The 21,398-nt window shown below is 50.4% G+C and overlaps 1 protein-coding gene across 1 annotated transcript in view; it reads left to right on the top strand.

Annotated features, from left to right (window-relative positions):
• ASTN2 (astrotactin 2) overlaps positions 1–17,883 on the top strand; it is a 572,108-nt gene extending 554,225 nt beyond the window's left edge. Inside the window, exons 21-23 of the mRNA XM_026657253.1 lie at positions 1,805–1,905; positions 4,919–5,102; positions 17,033–17,883. Coding sequence (XP_026513038.1) covers positions 1,805–1,905; positions 4,919–5,102; positions 17,033–17,270 — 523 coding nt within the window. The 3' untranslated portion in view covers positions 17,271–17,883. The remainder of the gene's footprint in view (positions 1–1,804; positions 1,906–4,918; positions 5,103–17,032) is intronic.
• The last annotated feature ends 3,515 nt before the right edge of the window (positions 17,884–21,398 follow it).

Here is a 21,398-nt window from a genome sequence, read left to right as displayed (position 1 = left end):
CGTGGCCGGGGCGGCATGGCTAGCCAGAGCAGCGTGGCCGGGGCGGCGTGGCTAGCCAGAGAAGCGTGGCCAGGGCAGCGTGGCTAGTCAGAGCAGCGTGGCCAGAGCAGCGTGGCTAGTCAGAGCAGCATGGCCAGGATGGTGTGGCTAGCCAGAGAAGCGTGGCCAGGGTGGCGTGGCTAGCCAGAGCAGCATGGCCAGGGCGGTGTGGCTAGTCAGAGCAGCATGGCCAGGGCGGTGTGGCTAGTCAGAGCAGTGTGACCAGAGAAGCGTGGCCAGGGCGGTATGGCTAGTCAGAGCAGCATGGCCTGGACGGCGTGGCTAGCCAGAGAAGCGTGGCCAGGGTGGCGTGGCTAGTCAGAGCAGCGTGGTCAGAGCAGCGTGGCTAGCCAGAGCAGCGTGGCCGGGGCGGCGTGGCTAGCCAGAGAAGCGTGGCCAGGGCGGTGTGGCTAGTCAGAGCAGCATGGCCAGGACGGCGTGGCTAGCCAGAGAAGCGTGGCCAGGGCGGCGTGGCTAGCCAGAGCAGCGTGGTCAGAGCAGCATGCTTAGGCATCTGAGCACAAACCTATCTGAGACCCCTGGTATGTATTCAGGTCACCAGCCTGTACCGCCGCCGGTGGCACCGCAGCTACGCTGCTATTTGCAGCACACTAGCTCAGTCACAGCTCGTGCCTGTACATCCGCCCAGGCTGGAAATTGCCCCTTCAGCAGCGATCTAGATGTGCCCGTATGGTAGCGAGCGCGTCCGTGGGGATGTTACTTCTGACACAGCCAAGGATGCTATGGACTTGGACCACAGCACAGTCCGGATCCCACTTAAGCTTCAACAGCTTTTAAAAGAACAATTTTCACTCTCCCCCGAGAGCCGTTGGGTTTGACGTTAAGATAATAAGCTGGGCTGTGCTATTTAGTGGCCCGATCTGGCTTCAGTCCGCGGGTGCCCCGTCACTGGGTGTCTCAGACCTCCAAGGCGGCCAGGTAAGCTCCTGCACTTTGTCAAAGCCAGCCCAGGAGACGCGCGTTGCACTGCCTGGCTCTGAGTGGATAAATATGGAAAGATGCCCACTGGGAGCCGCGCGGAGGATTATGCTGGGATTTACCCGATCCCCAGCTGATAAGACGCTCTCTGTGTTTTACGCTGTAAACCTCTGATCAGGACACTCGTTGCTCAAAGCCAAAAAAAAAAAAAGGCCCAGGGCCTGTTTGATCAAAGATTCTTCCAAGCACAAGCGCCGTATTTTCCTGTCAGATGCTCTCCATTAGTTTCAAGTGTGAAATCAACACTCTCAGCCGTTCCCAACCCCTCTCTGGCTAGAGAATGGAGAAAAGACAACCTCCGGGTCTATTCAAAGGATGCATGCAAGCTGCTGCTGCCACCTGTTTGGGCATTTAAGAGAGGAATTGCAACCTCTGTTACTTAAGGATGGAGATAGAGGCAGTGTACTCGCAGAAACTAGTGTCCTGGCGCAGTTGCAGTGCGGCAGGGGAAGCAGCCCCCCTAGATGACAGTGGCTTTATACAGCTGCAGTGCAGCGGGACACCTCTCCAGTGCCCCTGTGTAGATGCAGTGAGCAGGACAAGGCAGCCCACAGACCGTAGTGCCTTTGCACAGATGCAGTGAGGCCTTGGCAGCTTTCCTTCTTTGTCCTCTTCATTATAAATTCTGCTGTTCTCTTCTCGCCCACTCAAGCTGCCAGAAGTGGACGCAACGAACTTGGACCGAACAGTTCATTGCTCTTTTGGAGCCTTGTCCATGTAGCGTCGCGGAGCTGGGGTGGCGGCTAACATTCTCTCTGCCTTCCAGATTTACCCTCTATGCTGTGGACACCCGAGGGAGGCATTCAGAGCTGAGCACGGTCACCCTGAGAACAGCCTGCCCACTGGTGGATGACAGCAAGGCAGAAGGTAAGAGTTCAGTCTCCTCATTCCCGTGCTCCCAGACCTGGGAGAGCTCTCCTGTTAATCTCTCCTTTTTCCCACTTCCCGTGTCCACTGTCCTCAGAGACATGGCTGATTGCCATGCTACCAATGATGCAGCGGAGATGAGAGAGAAAAGAAAAGCAACAACAGTAAGGGAAGGGGAGAGAGATACTGAAGGAGACGTTAAAGGAGAGTGAGGGCTTGTCTACACGAGGACACTTGTGAAAGTTAATTGAAATTCAGTATTAAAGTGGCCTACATTCGATTTTTGCTTAATTCATTTGAATGACAGCATCGACACGGGGATTTAATTTGGTTTAACTAATCCACTTTAAAAAATAATTTGGATTCGCTTTCTTGGGTGTCCCTGGGTAGACAAGCCCTGAGAGAGAAAGAACAAGGGATGAAGCTGGAATAGCCAGACTGTTCTGAATAGCAGTAAGAGAATGAAGAGCCAAACAGGGACATGCAGAGTGCATGCATGATCAAAAAGCTCACAGTCTGTCTCATGTGTGTGATCTGTTAGTGCAGGGGTTTGCCACCTTTTTTCCATTTACGGACCCCTATAAAATTTTGACTAGAGGCGCGGACCCCTTTGGAAATCTTAGGGTACGTCTTCACTACCCGCCGTATCGGGGGGTAGCAATTGATTTATCCGGGATCGATATATATATATCGATCCCCGAACGCGCTCACTGTCGACTCCGGAACTCCACCAGAGCGAGCGGCGGTAGCGCAGTCGACGGGGGAGCCGCGGCCGTCGATCCCGCGCCGTGTGGACCCCAGGTAATTCGATCTAAGATACTTTGACTTCAGCTACGCTATTCGCGTAGCTGAAGTTGCGTATCTTAGATCGATCCCTCCCTCCCCCCCCAGTGTAGACCAGCCCTTAGAACATAGTCTGCGGGCCCCAGGTTGAAAACCACTGTGTTACTGTACAAAGGGACCTGGCTTGGGGCTACAGCTGAGGGGGGTGAGGAGGGGGGGAGAAGTAATACAAATGTCCAAAATTTGGAAGTTGATTTCAGTTTTTAGGGTTTGAAACAGGTCCCTTTTTGTGGTAGTGATATTTTCAAAACGGTTCACTTTTTTTTATCAGAAACACAATGTACATTATTATATTTTTTTTCTTTTAATGAAAAACCCAGTTTTCAGAAAACAAAATATGTTTAACAATTTCTTTCAATAAAATTATGTATCCAATATAAGGGGGGGGGGGGATTCTGCATCTCCCCCTCCCCCCCGATTTCCAGGAGAGGAAAGGCCATTTTCCCCCAACACCACAGAAAGAAACCCTTTTTATTCAAAAAAGGTTGAGGGGCTCTGCCAGAAACCCCATCTGTAAAAAGGAGACAATGATACCGACCTCTTTTGGAAAGCACTTTGTGATCTACTAATGAAAAGTGCGAGATAAGAGCCAGGGATTATGCTTATGTCATTTTTAATGATGACTCTCTGCATTTCTGCCTAACTTGCTTTTCTTATTATTGATAATGTTCACGGGGAAAAAAAACACCCCAAACCCTCTCATATTCCCTCCCCCCACCTGCAATCCCCCCCATGGGGCCCGATTTCCCAAAGAGCTCAGCTCTCAGCATGCACACAACATTCTAAGCCCTTGTGACAAGTCAACCCCTTATTTAGGTGTGTCAGGGTGTGTCTTCGGAGTTAACGTGGGTGATCGGCACCTAGTTAGCCTCCCCCTGGTGAGAGCACCACATGGCAAAGCCACCCCTGAATCATAGGTGCCGACTCTGTGGGTGCTCCAGCCCTGAAAAAAAATAGTGGGTGTTCAGCACCCACCAGCCACCTGCCAATCAGCTGTTCGGCGGCAGGCAGGAGGCACAGGAGGGAGAGGGCGGAGTGGGGGCAGAAAGAGGTGGAGCGAGGGCGGGGCACTGGGGGAGGAGGCGGAGCGGTGGTGGGAAGAGGCGGAGCAAGGGTGTGGCCTTGGGGGAAGAGGTGGAGTGCGGGCGGCGGGCAGAAGGGGGATGAGCACACACCCAGAAAAATGAAAGTCGGCACCTGTGCCCTGAGTAACGGCACCCTCACTGCCGCTGCACGCCCCCATATGTGTGTCGCTTCGGACTTCTGGGGGCTTCTTTTGTGCTGTTGTAAGCTGAGCCGCTCTTTGATGCTTTCCCAGCGAATTGTGGGAGGACTTGGGGCATTGGTGGGAAAGCACTGGAGGGCTGGCAGCACTCGAGTGTTTAGCCGGTGTTCTTGCCGCAGAGAGTGGGCAGATGACGAGCCCGACAGAAAACAGCACCTGAGCTCTACCCCAGGCAAGCCAGAGAGCCTGCTTTGAAAACACCAGCCAACTCGCGCGAGAGGGCTCTGTATGGGGATGTTAGGGGCAACACCCAAGTAAGAGCCTGAGTTAATTCTGCAGTGAAGATGTACTCTGATGGAGAGCTGAGCTCTTGAAAATCAGGCCCATAGTGCCTAATGTTTGAGCTAGCAGTTCCCTCTACAGCAGTGCTTCCCAGCTCTGGAGGTATAGGTTAGCAGTACAGGTACTTTAGGCTTTTGTGCCTGGTATTCTAGCATCTCCTTCCCTCTGTGCATTACTATTCCCCAGCTCCCACTCAGCAGCTGTGGAGTTTTGGCTGACTGGGGCTGGCCGCAGAGGTTTAGAGAGGGCACCATTGAATGGGAGGTGGCAGGCATTGGTTGGCACAGTTGAGGTGTCAAGCCCTGATCCTGCAAAGGGTTCTGCAGGGGCAGACTCCCTGCACCCACTTGGAGTTGTTGAAGTCACTGGGGCTCCGTGGGGACTCTGGGTTCCAGCCATGTGGGGCCACTAGCAGGATTGGGGCCTCAGTCGGGTACAGCTGCCCAGATAGATGGCTGTGCTCCAAAGCCAACGTCCAAGCGGCTGTGGGTGAGACAGCCACCCCAGTCCCCCAACGTCAGCCCCACTGGCTGGTTTTTCCTTCCCGCACTCCCTGTGCCTTCCATTCCCTTGTAAACTCCTCCTCCCCCTGCTCCTTTTCAGAGATAGCTGACAAAATCTACAACCTCTACAATGGCTACACCAGTGGGAAGGAGCAGCAAACGGCCTACAACACGCTGATGGAGGTCTCCGCGTCCATGCTCTTCCGAGTCCAGCACCACTACAACGCGCACTACGAGAAGTTTGGAGACTTCGTCTGGCGCAGTGAGGATGAGCTGGGGCCCAGGTAGTTGTGCTTTCCCATAATCCTTTGGGGTTAGCCCATCCCACCCCATTAGAGTGGCCTAGTGTCCTCCACTGCCGAGTGCCTCCTGGTTAGGTGGCCATTCAGATGACCCCGATGATCCCCTAATACCAGAGAGGTAGCGCTTTGTAAACCTCACCGACTAACCCCATCAGCTGCCCCGGAGTGGGATAAAGGGGTGCAATAATTTAGGATTGAAGTGATTGGGAGACCAGTCCTGGGAATAACAGGCAGTGCTGCAAATTAGGATCTGGGCCTAAGTGAACTGGTAAAGCTGTGTGGACCCAGTGCTGTAAATTAGGACTGAGGTGAACTGTCAAAGCTGTTATAAATTAGCACTGACCCCCAGTCTTTTTTACATGGGAGAGTCTTCGTGGCAGAGACTGTTACTCCTCCAGGATTCAAATGGGCTCTGATATTTTCAGCATTATCACGGTATACACTGGTTAGATGAATGAATCAATGTGGAAGTACAGAGAGTGATGCAAATTAGGACTGAGGTGCATTGTATCAGGTGTTTGGAGAGCTAAGTACTAGAATCATAAAGGGACAGTTTACCCTAAGGATGTATCCAGAGGGATAAAGGACTCTGCCTCAATCAGCACATCCTCTAACAGCTGTAGCGTTGGTAGGTAGAAAAAGTCCAGGGGATGAGGGAGGGCAGCTCGAGCAGCAGAGCACCATACTGGGGCACTGTCAGAGGAAGCCTCTTTGGGATTTTGACAATTCAGCATTTTTGGACTAACGAACACATTTGTTTGAAAATCCCTACCCAGCTCTATGGCGTGTGTTCTTGAGAAGTTTACCACTTAGAGCCTGTCCTATTGTTCTGAGATCTCCGGAGTGAAGGTGGCTGTCCCACAGTGATCATCTTGGTTTGTGTTCTGGTTTTTAACAGCAGTAAAATGAACTGAGGCTAAAGTGAATGCTGGAGCTGCAGCTTCATCTAAACCATTAACCCAGCTATAGCCCACCAGCCCACTACAGATGTGAAGGCCTTAAAAAGGCTCTTCCCCCTTCCCCTTTATTTTGGAGGCACAAGACATGAGGGCCTCGTGTAGCTTTTGTTTATTTAAGGGGCAGGGGAGAAGGTTCACATGCAAAAACTGTCTTGACACCATGAGAGAGTGGAGATAAAACTTCCATTTGCTTACGTGTCACACAACCAGCAGATTTTTTTTTTTAATCTGTAGTTCTACCCTGGTGATATCTCCTTAGGGTTTGGTGAATGAATTATCAGCATGTGCTAGACTGTGACTTTGCAGCACAATATCTCCTAACTCCCCGGTGAATTAATCCTCTCTCTCTCTCTCTCATCTGATTGATGAAGAGACAGACAGAAGAGATGTATAGTCTGTCTGTCTAATCAGCCTAATGTGACATATTGATACGTTGCCCCTCACCATGGTTACTGGGCACTTTACAAGTTATAAATACTCTTAAAGAGCTTAGATTTCTCTCCCTTCCACCCAAAACAATAAAATGGCATTACAGTGGCCTGCCCAAATTCTAAATGCAGTGCACACTAAAACCATGCTGCAAACTGAAGCATGTCCAGGCTATGGAAGAAAATGTATGTTACAAACCCGTGTTCCCTTATCCTTAATTCCATGCTGAGAATGGGGATTAGCAGCTGGATAACTCTGAGATTATGAAGAACAACGGTTCCAGCAGTAACAGCCCCCCCCCCAATATCATTTTGGGGTATTTGCAAATGTAGATTACTGGTGAACATGCAGGTTCAGAGAGACTACAACTGTGGAATAGAGCATACATGGAGTATGCCGTGTCAGAGCACTGGGAGAGTAAGATGGGTTGTTTCCTGGACAAGGTGTCTTATTATGACCTTTTGGCCACCGGTCATGAGCTGCTACTATAACTCCTCACAAAGAACATTCAGCAAGTGTCATGAAGCTCCCTCAGGATTCTAGATTCGGCCAACATGCTTAGAGATGTTTTACAAATGCCATGTTGTCAGCAGTCTGTTTCAGAAATGACCTTTTCTCTGAGTGCTAGAAAGAAACAGAGAGAGAGAGAGAATTGGGAGGTACAGATGGTGGGGGGAGCAATTAACCACAATAAACACATAATACCAATAGATTATACTTTTTTTTTTGCCCACCCTGCATATTGGGCACAAGCAGGGATCCATTCCTGACTCCATGCCACAATTTCTTGCAACAATTTACGACCCTCCTAGACATAAATCCAAGTTAGCCTGAGACTGGCCCTCCTACAGAGGTGACCTTGGTCATAATTTTTTTGATAGCTCATTAACCTCTGATGTGAAGCCACTCTTTCCCCCTCTCCTTGATGGCACTGCAAGTTGTTTCTCATTTCAAGTCGTCCCTCTCTGTACAAATCCATGGGACCGTCGGCTTTCTTTATGTTTCCCTGGTAACTCCCTCTGTTACTTGGGCATCTCTGGAAGCTGAGTGACGATGCACCTATTTGAGGGCATTATCCAGCAGGAAAATACAAGCCAGGCAAACTTCTCTCTCCATGTCCAGCAAGGAGATTTGGAAAGTGCTCTCCAGTGTGTCCTTGACGCACCGTTATACAGAAAGCAATGTCTAGAGACATCCATGGATTCCGCAGTTGTCCTTCCACACCGAGGCAGGGATCTCCGGTTGAACTTTCAGCAGCCCCTCGTGCATCTGAGTAACCAGCATCTCCGCTCCATGGGGAAGCTTCTAAAAATACCCCTGCCGCTTGCAAGCAGTTCTAGCCTCTTGACAAGAACGAAGGTCTGTCCTCCAGCCTCATTTCTCAGGTTGCTCTGACAGCGAGGGAGCCCCCGACAGCGGGAGAGGCGACTGAGGATTTTCCAAGGGAACATCTCGTAATGAGTTTTTAATTGACAGGCTGTTCTTGTTCCCAGGAGGTCATTCATTTTCATACCTTGAAATGTTTATCAGATGAGCCTCAGATCCACCGTAAATGTTCACTCATAAAACTTAGTGACAAGAGGGGAGTCTATTGCCTCTGTGTAATAAATACATCATGCTGGAGTCCTCGAGAGCCCAGTTTCCATGAAAGCCACAGGTTACTGCAAACAGCTGCTCGCGAGAAGACACACTGACAACCAGATGTCTCAAACAGAAGGTTTACATTAAGGAGACATTAAAAAACTTAGCTCATAGGTGGCCCTAGACCAGGACTTGCTGTGGTCAGGACTTGGCTCCTGGTTTGCTTCATCCTGCTAGTCTCCTCTAACAAACCCCATATAACCCCAACACACGCAAAAAGAGACGCTTTCTCCAAATTTACAGCAACAATTTGTTCCAACTAAAGAGAAGAATCTGTCTAGACCAATAAAGGCCTGATGCTACTATGCCTTCGTTCGATCCTTCCTGGGCTCGTGTTGTGCAGTGATGATGCTTTATGTCACAGGCTCTTCTTTTAACAGCTGCCTGGATTTTTGGGGGTTGTTGTGGCCATCGCGACTGTCTGACTCTCAGAGGGAGGTGGAGGAAATAGACATGGTTAAATTGTCCCCACCCCCGTGCTCATCAGGTCAGGATGTGACATCAGCATGGGGCTTTAAGCCCCTCCTTTTCTTAAAGCAAGTAACGGGGCCCTGCTGACAGCAGCAGCAGGAGAAGATCCTTTTAAATGCAGGCGTCTCCACCAGCAGCTGCCTTATGGTAACAGGAGGGAATATGATGTACAGATGAGAGGTTGTGATAGCCGGGCTTGGAGTGCTGGACTCTCTATCCTCCCATCTGAGAGCCTGACAGACCTGGGTCAATTATCACTTGGGTGGAAAATCTGAATTTATAGCAAAAAAAACCCACAAGAGAACAAGACAACCAGGCATTGACCTCTCCCCCACCTCCCGTCAGAGTCCTGGGGCGAGACCCTGCTCCACTCCAGCACAGCTGTTGTTCCCTGTCTGCTCTGTAATCCTATGTTGTACTTTTCTAGTGCCTTTCATCCTAGCATGTCAAAGTGCTTTGCAAGCAGTTGTCTAGGTCCCACGGCAGCCCTGGGATCAAGGTGAGTATTGTATTCCCAATGTAGATGGGCAAGCTGAGACAGGGAAGGGTGAAGTGACGCACCATGCGGTGCACAACAGGTCCGGGTCAGAGCTGAAAGTAGCCAATGCAAGACACCCAGCTCTCGCACGCTCCCTGCCAGCACGGAGAATAGAACCCAGGAGTCCAATTCTGCTACGCTAACCACTGTACCACACTCCCTTATGACAGTGCCTTTATCCATGCGTGAGCCCTTCCAACAGCCCTAGAAATCACACCTTCCTATCTCTCTTCGGGCCCCAGTAACACAAGATACAAGAGGAGAAAATGGCAGCAGAGGGCCATTACTTTTCATCCCTTCCATCATTTTTACTGCAGTGTCGACCTCCTAAATCCTTCACTTTCATGGCAAACAGGACCAGGGCCAGGCTGGCACCAAGTTTAAAACAGCTGGCCACAAAGTGCAATGTGGCAGGCGAGGACGAGTGGAGATGGCAGCATGTGGGGACGGGGTGGGGAAGAAGCAGCTACGCTTTGGTGGCTCGGGGGCTTAGTGCAGAACAGTGTCAGCCCTGGCTGTAGCCAGCCCGGGAGTCTGACTTCTGCAGCCGTCCCCTCCTGATCCTGCCCTTTCATATGGGAATAAATTATTGTTTCTGGCAGCGACGGGGTAGCTCGGCGTTAGGAAGATTTCATTTCCAGTATTTGAAAAGGTGGTCGCTCTGGCCTGACATCCCCCCGCAGCGAGCACTTGGATGGTGGCCAGAATTTGATGGATGGCGTTAAATTGGCAGCCCAAGAACTGCTTCTGTAATTTATTACCCAGCCTTCACCAGAAGGCTTCTCTCTCTTTCTCTCCTCTCCCCCGGTCTCTTTCTCTCCTTCCTTTTTATTTTTTTTAACAAAGAAAAGATGTCAGCCAAAAGTCTAACATTTAAGCATGACTTCATTAACCCTCTCAAACAAGTGAGCCACGCCAGCTCCCCCCAGGAGAGCCAAGCAACCTGGCTGTAGCTGAGGGGGTTTGTCATCGACCCAGGGGTAGCAAAATCCAGGTATCCGTTTCCCTCCTGACCCTCCAGTCCAGAATGTTCCTCTGCTCCCTCCTTGTTTTCTCCTGCATGGAGCTGCTGCCCCCTCTGATTGGTCGGAGCACTTTGCAGTTGGTGCATCCCCTGGGCCATTCCATCACCTGCTGCTTCCCGTTGTTACACTCCCTAAGGCTCACCAGCCATTGAGCAGAGCCAGGCACCAACGAAGCAGCTGCAGTGAGACCGAAAGATGCAACCACAAGTCTGCTGGAGAGCAGAGCAAACCCACCAGTTGTCCCCAGCAGATGATAGCTAGAGGGAGTGGCATGTGTTTGCCCTGTCCTGCCATAACAACATGGCCCAGGCCAGGCTGGAGGAAGCAAGCCCTGTGAGAGAGTCTTCAGTGGTGTCTAAAGGTAAAGGGATGGAGAGGGGGAAAGAGAGAAGAGGGGACATGGGAAACTGTAGAGGAGACAAGAAGGAAATGGACGGGGAGAGAGAAGCAGGTGGCATGGAAGAGGGAGAGAAAAGATGAAGGAAATGAACACAGGAGATGGAATGGAAGAGAGATGGGACAGGAGGAGGCACATTTAGGCATGTCCTGGAGATCTAGACCTTCATCTGAAGCATCTGGCGTCGGCTAGGGGCAGGATATTGGACTCGATGGACCATTGGTCTGAATCCATCCTTGGGAATCTGGGGTTTTGAAGCTCAAGGCATGACCCTATTTGCACCCATTTTGATGCAGAGCATGCCATTCATGCATTGTGCATTGCCCTAGAGCAAGTGGAGGGGACTCACTAGTGGGTAAATGCAGCTTCCCTTTATTGTAGCACGTAAGGGACAGACTCCCAGCTATTCCTGCCCATCCATACATCCATCTCCTGTTTGGCTTCTCAGCAATAGAGCCTGCCGTGAGTGTCACCTCCCGCCATTCTCTCCTCTTACATCCACTCCAGCAGGCAGTCCCAAGGCGAGCGGAATAACACCTGCCATCAGGTCATTACATTTACAATTTCAGCCCAGAGTTGGACCACTCCCTCTCCCCGAATCACCCAACGGGCAAAGAACACAACCCAATATTACTGATACCAAGATAGCTATGACACCTCCCTCACACACTCCGTCCTAGCTCACGCCAAACACCAGCTGTCTCCAGAGCAAGCCCAGTGTAGGTATCTGAGTGTTGATTCACCCAGTCAGGCCTGCGTCTTAGGGTCTGTCTACACTGCAGTCAGAGGTGTGACTGAAGCACCTGTAGACATACCTGAGCTAGCTAGGTTGAATAATGCTAGCAATGAATCCACAGCACCAGGAGCTATGCAAACCTCTGAAAGCTGCAGATAGTTCAGTGGTTTGAGCATTGGCCTGTTAAACCCAGGGTTGTGAGTTCAATCCTTGAGGGGGGCCCTTTGGGGATTTAGTTAGGGATTGGTCCTGCTTTGAGCATGGGTTTGGACTAGATGACCTCCTGAGGTCCCGTCCACCCCTGATCTTCTATGACAGATTTAGACTGCAAGTAAGGCATACATTTTTAAAAGTGCGAGAGCAATTAACCAAGGGTCGTGGTGGATTCTCCATCACAACCATTTGAAAATCAAGACTGGATGTTTTTCTACAAGAGCTGCTCTAGGAATTAATTTGGAGAAGTTCTATGGCCTGTGCTGTACAGGAGGTCAAACTAGAGATGATCAAGTGGCCTTGGAATCTGTGAATCTATGTAATCCAGTGGCTAGCCCATGCTGCTATGACTTCACTGCTATAGTTGTTTGAGCTAGCTAGATCAAAGCTCGCTTCGGTCATACTTCTGATTGCAGTGTAGACATATCTTCAATCTTCCAAACAAGAAAGTGTTTCCAGATGTTTGCTCCAAATAGGCTGGTCTTTTCTTTCTGTAACTACCTTTCTGTTTTCTTTTCTTTCATTCAGATAGACTGGGTAATTCCCACCAATATCTGCCTTTCCATTTCTTTGGCAAGGTTTGACTTTTGAAGCAAACGCCCGACGCACAGTCCCCTCTCCCAACACACTGTAAAGGGTTCATGAATGTTAACGGATCTTGTCTCCCTAAACTGGACAAGGAGAGCTCACAACTCTGGGCCCAGCTCACAACCCAGCTGGCTTGACTTTGACAGGAGCTCGATGGGAATGGTGTGAACTGGAAATGGCCATTGCTCTCCGACTGGAGCTGGTGAAAAAACAGAAAGCTAGTTTCACAAATAATGTTGAAATTTCAACGTTGTTTTCATTCCGATAGGTTTGAACCAGGCCCATTTTTCTTCATTTCTTTTTTAAAATTCTATTTTTTTACTGTTATAAAAAAATTCAAAAAGTATTTTCACTATATTTTGACAAATATTTGGGAGGGAAATTAGCCCCCAGAAAGAATGAAAAATGACAAAATTTGGACAGGGTTGAGAAGGGTTCATGAAATTTTTTGTTCCTTCCCCCCAAGAAAAAAGGCGTCATTCAAAAATGTGTAACTCATTTTATATCTACCCGCTCCCATCTCCATTTAATAGTATCAGGCTCGTCCTGATGCTGGGCTACAGACACAGTATTCAGAAGCACCGGACTCTGTCAGACACGAGTCTAAATCCTCTGCTTGCTTACACCCAGTGCAATCCACATGGAAGTTCATGAACTCTACGCAGTGAAAGTCAGTGCAGAATATGACTCCTTGGTGTGCATTACTTTAGCTATGGGATCCTTATTGAAAACGTCAGCTTCCATAATGGGAAACCTCCAGAGTAGTTCAGCTCAACAATCTCTGTCAAAGACTGGGGAGGGTATGTCACTGGTGAAGTTATGCCTCTTGGATTGCAGGGAGAGGGAGTACCTCGCTGGTAGGGTGGTGGCTACTTAACGGAATTGTGTTAGCGGGAGTTGGAAGCTGTTGGTCAAAGCTCCAGCCATCACATCAAATGTATATGTATGTGCCTTATATAGTAGGCTTGAATTCTCCTAGCTTAGCTTGTCCCTCATCCTTGAAACCTGCAGACATAGCCACTGCACGGAAAGTTACCATTGCAGGACACAGATGCTCTCGCTTGGTATCCCAACCACAGGAGGAATTATTCTCAGTCTGGAAGAGGAAGGGTAGCCAGTTGGCTGAGGTTTGCTGGCCTTTCATATCATCCCTCCCCAGAAACAGAGAGTCATACCTGGTTATGGAGGTTTGACTGGCCTCCAGTCACTGCTGTTTTGGCTTGTCGCTCTGCCACGCACTTCCGCACTCTTTTATGACTCACGGTGAATTCTTACTTGGGATCTCAATTAGTGAGATGCCTTGGAGAGAGCAGCCGCATCAGAAAACAGCCGTGCTCCCTCCCAAAGAATTCGGGGCTGAAGCACCAGAAAGCTTTCACAATCAAATAATCCCCATGTTTCTACCTAGCCGACTCAGAGCGCTGCCCCTGACATGTCATTATTGGGAACTGACATTCCTTCAGTAACTGTAACAAACCCCCAACCCAATTCCAGAGCTTTGCTGCAGCACCAGCGGGAGAGGGAATAATCTGTGATCTTGAGACTTTCAAACCACTCAAATAAACCTTCTTTCCCCACTTTTGATTTAGCCCGTTGCAGGCTCTCACTAACTACTTTATTTAGTTTTGTCTTTGGGGGTTGTTGCACGTTTCCTTCTCTGCTGTTACAGAGTTGGGTTCTTCCTAGCCCATCCCCCTTCTGAAGACTTGATGAAATGCAGAGAGGGAGGCTGTGTGCTTGGGTTCCTTCCTGTGGTGAGGCATGAGCACGGGGGAGGCGGGTATTCTGGAGAACTCCAGATAAGTAAGGGAAGGAGAGGGCAAGGTATCCCCATTTGGCTTTTCGCTTCTCCAGTGGCTTCCTACAGCAGGGAGTTTGAGGGTTGTGCCATGGTGATAGGTGGCTAAAGGGATGGATAGGTGGATGATGGTTTGTTCACAATGGTCCATGTTTCATTCTTAAGAATTGTGATCAACTTGTGACTTCAGTGGAGTTGCACCAGTGTAACTGAGAGGCAAATTTGGCCCCTGAGTTGAGGGAGGAAGCCCAGTTTCCAACAAGATGTTTGCTTCTCTCTGTCTCTTTCAACCAATAAACAAGGGAGCGTAGATTAAACTCCGGAGGCCCCAGGGAGTTATTGAAGGAACAGTTTTGGTTCAGGAATGCATTGCCAAACCAGTCATATATATATATTTTACGCTAATTGCCAAAGAGCCCGGTAAGAGTTGCTTTACTTGAGCTGCTCATACCACTCAAGCCCTAACCCCAGTGGGAATTTGCCAATTTTGAAGCCATAGGGCGGGGCTCTGTAAACTTTCTGTGCTGTGTCAGTATTACTGAAGAGGGCAGCCTAGGTTAGATGACCCAATGCAGTTGAGAGATGTGACGAGTTGTATTCCCAGCTTTTTTTTTTTAGAGAAGGTCACTAAACCTCCTTGTGCCTCAGTTTTCCTATCTGTACACTGGGAATAATAGTATAGATGCCATAAGCCTTAATTAATTAACATAGAATCATAGGACTGGAAGGGACCTCGAGAGATCATCTAGTCCAGTCCCCGGAATTTATGGCGTGACTAAGTATTATCTAGACCAGGGGTGGGCAAACTTTTTGGCCTGAGGGCCACATCTGTGTATGGAAATTGTATGGTGGGCCATGAATGCTCACAAAATTAACAATTCATGTCCAAACAAGGACAACACAAGTTTGTTTCAAAATCTGCTCTGTTAAAATAATTCTGTTGAACAATGCGCTGCTAGGAGATTACATTACTGAGCTGTTTGTTGATTTTGCCACACAGTTTTGCTCCTGTCTGAACACAAATTGTATGCTAGCCTGGATTTGTCGGGCGTTAGCTTCCAGTCATTGGAACACATTGAGTTCTCAGAAATCTCCTCCCACGTAGGGCCCAACAGCCAGGGCCGGCTCCAGGGTTTTGGCCGCCCCAAGCAGCCAAAAAAAAATAAATAAATAAAAAGCCGCGATCGCGATCTGCGGCGGCAATTCGGCGGGAGGTCCTTCGCTCCGAGCGGGAGTGAGGGACTGTCCGCCGAATTGCCGCAGAATAGCTGGATGTGCCGCCCCTCTCCGGAGTGGCCGCCCCAAGCACCTGCTTGCCAGGCTGGTGCCTGGAGCCGGCCCTGCCAACAGCCCACAATGGAATCGCCTCTGGGTGCTAGGAAAGTCACCTAATCCAACAAGTAGCAGGCACCGGGGCTTGCATGTTCCAAGCTCTGATGGCGCATGAGGCGCATTTGGGTTGTGCAGCATGTCCTCACACCCATAACGCAGGAGCGCCGGGCAGCTGGAGTGGGGCAAGCCCCCGACCCCACTCCCCAGCTGGAGCTCCAGGCAGGAGCTCCGGGAGCGCCGGAGCGAGGCAATGGAGCTCGAGGGCCGGATTAAAAGGTCTGATGGGCCAGGCGCGGCCCGCCGGCCGTAGTTTGCCCAGCCCTGATCTAGACCATCCCTGACAGGTTGTTGTCTAATCTGCTCTCAAAAATCTCCAATGATGGAGATTCCACAACCTCCCTAGGCAATTTATCCCAGTGCTTAACCACCCTGACAGTTAGGAAATTTTTCCTAATGTCCAACCTAACTCCTCCCTTGCTAATTTAAGCCCATTGCTTCTTGTCCTATCCTCTGTATCATGTGTAAAACATTTTGAGATGCTTGCATAGCAGGTGCTATAGACATTTAATTACAGTAAAAGGGGTGTTATCCGGCCCTGTACCAACCGGAAAGCTTTATAAACCGGCATTTCTGATCTTCATAGAAAGTCTGGTTTATAGTCCAGTTGGCATGGGGCCGGCAGGCTCCCTACCTGGCTCCACGTGGCTCCCCGGAAATGGTGACAGGTCCCTTGCCCTCTCCCTGCTGCTCCTAGGCAGAGGAACAGCCATGAGGGGTTTGGAGTGCGGGAGAGCATGCGGGGCTGGGGACTGGGGCACGGGAGGAGTTTCGGGGTGCCGGATCCGGGGGACACTGACCACAAGCGGCGACCTATCCCTGCTGTTCCTAGGTGGAGGTGCGGCTAGGCGTCTCTGTGCACTGCTTCCACCCGCAGGCGTTGCCCCCACAGCTCCCATTGGCCGTGGTTCCCAGCCAATGGGAGCTGCGGAGCCAGCGCTCGGGACAGGGAGAGGGCAGCACACAGAGCCACCTAGCCATGCCTCCACCTAGGAACAGCCGGGATAGGTTGCCACTTGCAGGGAGCCGCCCGAGATGAGCGTCCCCCGGATCCGGCACCCCAAACCCCTCCCTCGCCCCAACCCCCTCCCGCATCCCCTCTTACACCCAAACTCCCTCCCTCTTAGTTAACCTGAATTTTTCACTTACCAGCATCCCCATTTCTCCAACATGCCAGATAAAAAACCTTTTACTGTAATTAGGAATCAGTCAGAAGACAGAATGTATCGACTTGTCTAGCTACTGGCAACTGTTAACAGAACTGTTTTGTCTATGTGAGAGGACAGACCGCCCTGGCTGGAGCTGAGCGAATACTGCATTTATTTATTTATTTTGGTGGTGGCCGAACCAAAACTGCTTTTTTTTTCTTGCCGGAATGAAAAACTGAAAAAAAATTCAGTCTGGTCGAACAAACTATTTTGGATGTTGACTGAAAACATCATCTTGAAACAAATTGTCTGTTGGAATTGACATTTTCTAAACAGAATGTCAATTTGTAACAACTCGTGTTGCAAATGCCAAAACAAACCATTTCCACATTTAAAAATAATCTTTTTTGTTTGCTGGGTTGGTTGGTTTTGTTTTGGGCCAAATTCAACCTGAAAAATGAATTTTCGGCAAATTTAGTATTCGCCAAAACAATTTCACCCACCTCTAGACCTGCCTCCTAGCTCCCTGGTCTAACTGCTTCCACCTTCTTGCTATGTCTCCGTCTCTTCTTCATTCCAGGAAAGCTCACCTGATCTTAAGGAGGCTGGAGAAAGTTAGCAGCCACTGTTCGACCCTGCTCCGCAGTGCCTATATCCAGAGCCGCACCGACACCATGCCCTACCTGTTCTGCCGCAGCGAAGAGGTCCGGCCGGCTGGCATGGTCTGGTACAACATCCTAAAGGACACCAAAGTGACGTGCGAGGAGAAGATGGTCTCCATGCTGCGCAACACGTACGGGGAGTCCAAGGGGCGGTGAGGGACGATGTTGGCCTGGAGCTGTGGAAGGGAACTCCGAGGAGTCACGGACATGTGACAACCTGAGTAGCTGGTGGGCTTAGGGGAAGGGTGACGTTCAGATGGAGGGGACAGCGAGGCCAAACCGGACTGTTTGACACGGGCGGTGGAGAAACGAGAAATCAGCCAGTTGGACTTTGATTTCCCTTTTTATTTTATTTTTTAAAATGAAAATACCTAATTTGACTCAGTAGCACCGTCTCTCCTTTTTAATCTTTTCTTACCGAATTTCCTGGACTACGCGCTCCAAATCTGAGAGGAGGAGAAATCCAAAAGAGCCAGGTCAGGGCACAGGAGAGCTAGCTGCGCCCTCCCCTGCAAACCTTGGAAGCGGACGAGGTGGGAAAGGGGGCCCGCTGCCTCAGCGCGTCAAGGAGCCAAGGCGAAGCGTCTCAGTTCTGGGAGGCGACACCGGGAGCTGGAAACCGAAGATCATGGAGATTAACGCCAGCCGGGCAGGTGCAAAGACATTGCAGGCAAACTGGGTTTTTTTTTAACGCTCCGAGTTTGCAGAACTGCTGCTTGCGGAGTCTTCGTTTGCAGGGCTCCTGACAGGTTGTTCTGTGCATTAAAGATTCATATGAAGTCCACCTCCCCCGCCTGCTGGGTATTTTTTGCCAACACCCGTCTCTGCCGTGGCCTTTTTGCAGAATGACCTGGGGAGGAAACGACTCTCTTCAGAGCTCTGGTAAAAGAAATGCGAGTGTCGGGTACAGGATTAAGAGAAGAATCCCAGTATGTGGAACAATAAGACACTTCTCAATGCTGGATTGGGGTAGGGGTGAGAGGAGCTGAGCGGGGAGTGCCTCTTTTTGTCTGCAGACTCCTTCTATAAAGCCAGATCGCTCTTTGTTCTCAGCTCCTGTCGTAAGAGTTCTGTGCTCGTGGGAAAACCCTATAAGGCTGCCAAGGGCTAGATAGACATGGAGACTCTATCGTCTTTTAGCATCTGAGGTGGATAAGGTTGGCACCCGCTGGGAATGGAGCAAGGTGGGAGGCTGAGGATAGAGGAACCCGATCCAGAGCCCACTCAAGTCAGTGGGAGCCTTTCCATTGACTTCAGTGGTGCCAGTGAATTCCTCTTTCAGTGCAGAAGGGGAGTTCAGTCTGGGCCAGAATTTGTATCTGCTGAAGAAGCAACTCAAGCAGGCCCATGCCTGAATGGAGACAGAGGCTGGAATTTCTCATTTGTAAGGTCCCGCATGGCTCATTGCAGAGCAGATGGGGGCTGACCAGTCCTCTTGCCATAAAGAAAAATAGGGTGGGGGAAGGACCAGTGATGACACAAAGGAAGAACACCCTTTCTTCTCAGCTCTTCTGGGGCTGTGACACACTGCGGTTTTGTACAGCACCTAGGACCATGGTGGCCTGGGGCCTCCAGGTGCTACCACCGTATAAACAATAACTAATAACAATAACCTTCAGAGAGTCATCTGTGGTAAGCTCCCCTAGCAGCCCTCCCGGCTCACCTGATTCCAGACCCAAATTTACTTAGATGCAGACCTGTAGCATCTTGGAGCTGAGGTTCTGCCTGCTGCTGTGCCCGTGAAGGGTTAATCCCTTGGCACCTAAAACACCTAGACTGTGATCTTCCTTCTCCCGTCCATTGGGCCTTGCTCCTGCTTTGCATGCCGTTAGCCTGTTCCCCATTAGTCAACCGCTCCCTTTGCCGTTGGTGGGGCCACACTGAGAGAATGCAAGACGAGGTGGAAAGGCCAAAGGGTCTCTCCTCCCCCACGCCCGTGCATAGAGGCCAGCCACAATATGCAGGCCCTGGCCAGGCCTAGTGCATCCATGGACAGACGCCGCCTGTTTTTCAGAAATGCCTAGACCGTGCAAGCTTCCGCTGTCTTCGACAGGCGGCTTAGCATCTCCCGAAATCAGGCTAAAGCGGAGGAGGTCAGGGTGCGTCCACACTGTTGCTGGGGGTGTGATTTCCAGCACGTACCCCTGCTCGCTTTGACCAAGGTGGCACCCTGAAAAGCCCAGCCTAGCCACCACCGTGCAGGCAGCTGCACTGGCGAGTCACCCAGGTACGTACCTAGGGGCTCGGTCTGGATTGTACTTGGGCAGCTAGTCCGTGCTGCTGCAGCTATGCTGCAATTTGTAGTGGGCTCGCTTGATTGGCGCTAATGGCGGGTACATCAACGTATACCTCCCGCTGCAGCATAGACGTCCCTGTAGAGGGCTGTGAGAGTGTCCTGGCCAGCCACAGACCGGGCACGTGACAAGGAGCACCCCGCAGCCTCTCCAGTGACGCTGCAGCGGGCACGCTGGTTTGTACTGGCCAGGTGCCCCAGCAGGAATTCTGGTTGAGTCTCAGCGTCTCCTCATGCGGGCAAGCCCCTGGGACCCTTTCCAGCCCTTGAGCCTGCCAGCCGGGATTTAACTGATCGTACGGCTCCTTTTAAATATACAGCCCTTGTTCCGACCCTATAGCTCAGCATGCGGCTCAGCTGCCCCTGGCATCACGCGTTCATGCTGGACGTGGGCGACAAGGTTAAGGAAATATTTGGTGCCCTCTGCTATTGTAACACAAGCAAACGAAACAAACTTTGAAGTGCAAATGAGGCCCTGTTTGATGCCCTGGCTGGGGTTTCGGCACCGTACTGCTGTGCTGTGTTCCTATTGCATGTGCTGCCATGAAAAATACCAGCCGTGGCAGTGAGGGAAACCTGTTGGCAGCCCTACGCACCCAGCTGGCTGGGCCTGAGTCTTCTCAGCCTTACACCTGTGTAATGCCAGCAACTTGTCTTCACTGTGCCTGGTTTACAAGGGGGTGAGCGAGAGGTGAATGGGGACCAGGGGATTCACGTGTGATAGCATGTGACAGCTCCTGGGGGGGTGCCTAGCATGTGCATGGCCAGCAAGTGTATGTGCAGGAGGTGTGTAACCTGGGTTGTGTAGCTGCCATGGTGTGCCTGGGTGTCATCATTCGAGTTGGGTGAACCGGGAGGCGTTAGAGGTTTTACAAATGTCATTAACTTTTTTTTTTTTGGGTGCTCACGTTTTTGGACCTTTTCCTGTCCCTTCCCCAGATTTGACACACACAATTTTGCGTGTTTTTTTCAAGGATGGGTCATTTTTTCTTTAAGAAAAACCCCCCACAGGCTTAAAACCCACCTGCAAGTGCCAAGGGGGAGAGGAAATTCGTGGCTTAACGGTGGGAAGGAGGCAGTGTTGGCTGTCCCCGTGGACAAATCAAATGGTTTGTCTGTAATCCTAGAAAAGTTGTTAGATGCTAGCGACAGCATTATAGGGATACTGCTAGATGGATGGGCTCTGTAGCTATGCATGTGCTATGACTTAGGATCTAAGACTCACTCCAAAAGCTGGGCTGGCATGAGTGGGTGATTCAGGGCACATTTTGGTCATGACAACTTTTTGCACACGTTTTGCCTCTGATTGTGCACATCATGTGTCCATTTACACTTGCCTTCAGTGTAGGATTCAAGTCAGGGCAGGGAGGTATAGTGCACAGTGCCCATCGAAAGCCGATCTTCAGTTACAACAGCACGGAGGCTGCTCAGACTTACACAGCAAGCAGAATAAACGGAGCACCAAGATGGCTTAAAGTCACGTTAACTCCCAGCCATCCTTAGCCCAAGTGTCAGAAGAGAGTAACTGAGAATCAGGCCCAGTGTGTATATGAAACCCATGTGTACATAGTCAGATCTGGGTGTATGGGCAGAGCATGTTTGTGAGTACAGTACACTGCAGAGTGTAGATGTGTAGTGTGGGCTAGATTCTCAGCTGATGCTTCAGCAGTGAAGGACAGGGAACAGAATCTTGGGAATCATTAGGAAAGGGATAGATAATAAGACCGAAAATATCATAACGCCGCTATATAAATCCATGGTACGCCCACGTCTTGAATACTGCACGCAGATGTGGTCGCCCCATCTCAAAAAAGATATAATGGCATTGGAAAAGGTTCAGAAAAGGGCAACAAAATGATTAGGGGTATGGAACGGCTTCCATCTGAGGAGAGATTAATGAGACTGGGCTTTTTCAGATTGAAAAAGAGACGAGGGGAGATGTGATAAGGGGGGATATGATAGAGGTCTATAAAATCATGACTGGAGTGGAG

The sequence above is a fragment of the Terrapene carolina genome, unplaced genomic scaffold (assembly GCF_002925995.2).
Source record: "Terrapene carolina triunguis isolate 2854851 unplaced genomic scaffold, T_m_triunguis-2.0 Scaffold238, whole genome shotgun sequence".
In the NCBI taxonomy this organism is placed as follows: Eukaryota; Metazoa; Chordata; order Testudines; family Emydidae; genus Terrapene; species Terrapene triunguis.
This window is presented reverse-complemented; position numbering and strand designations above follow the sequence as displayed.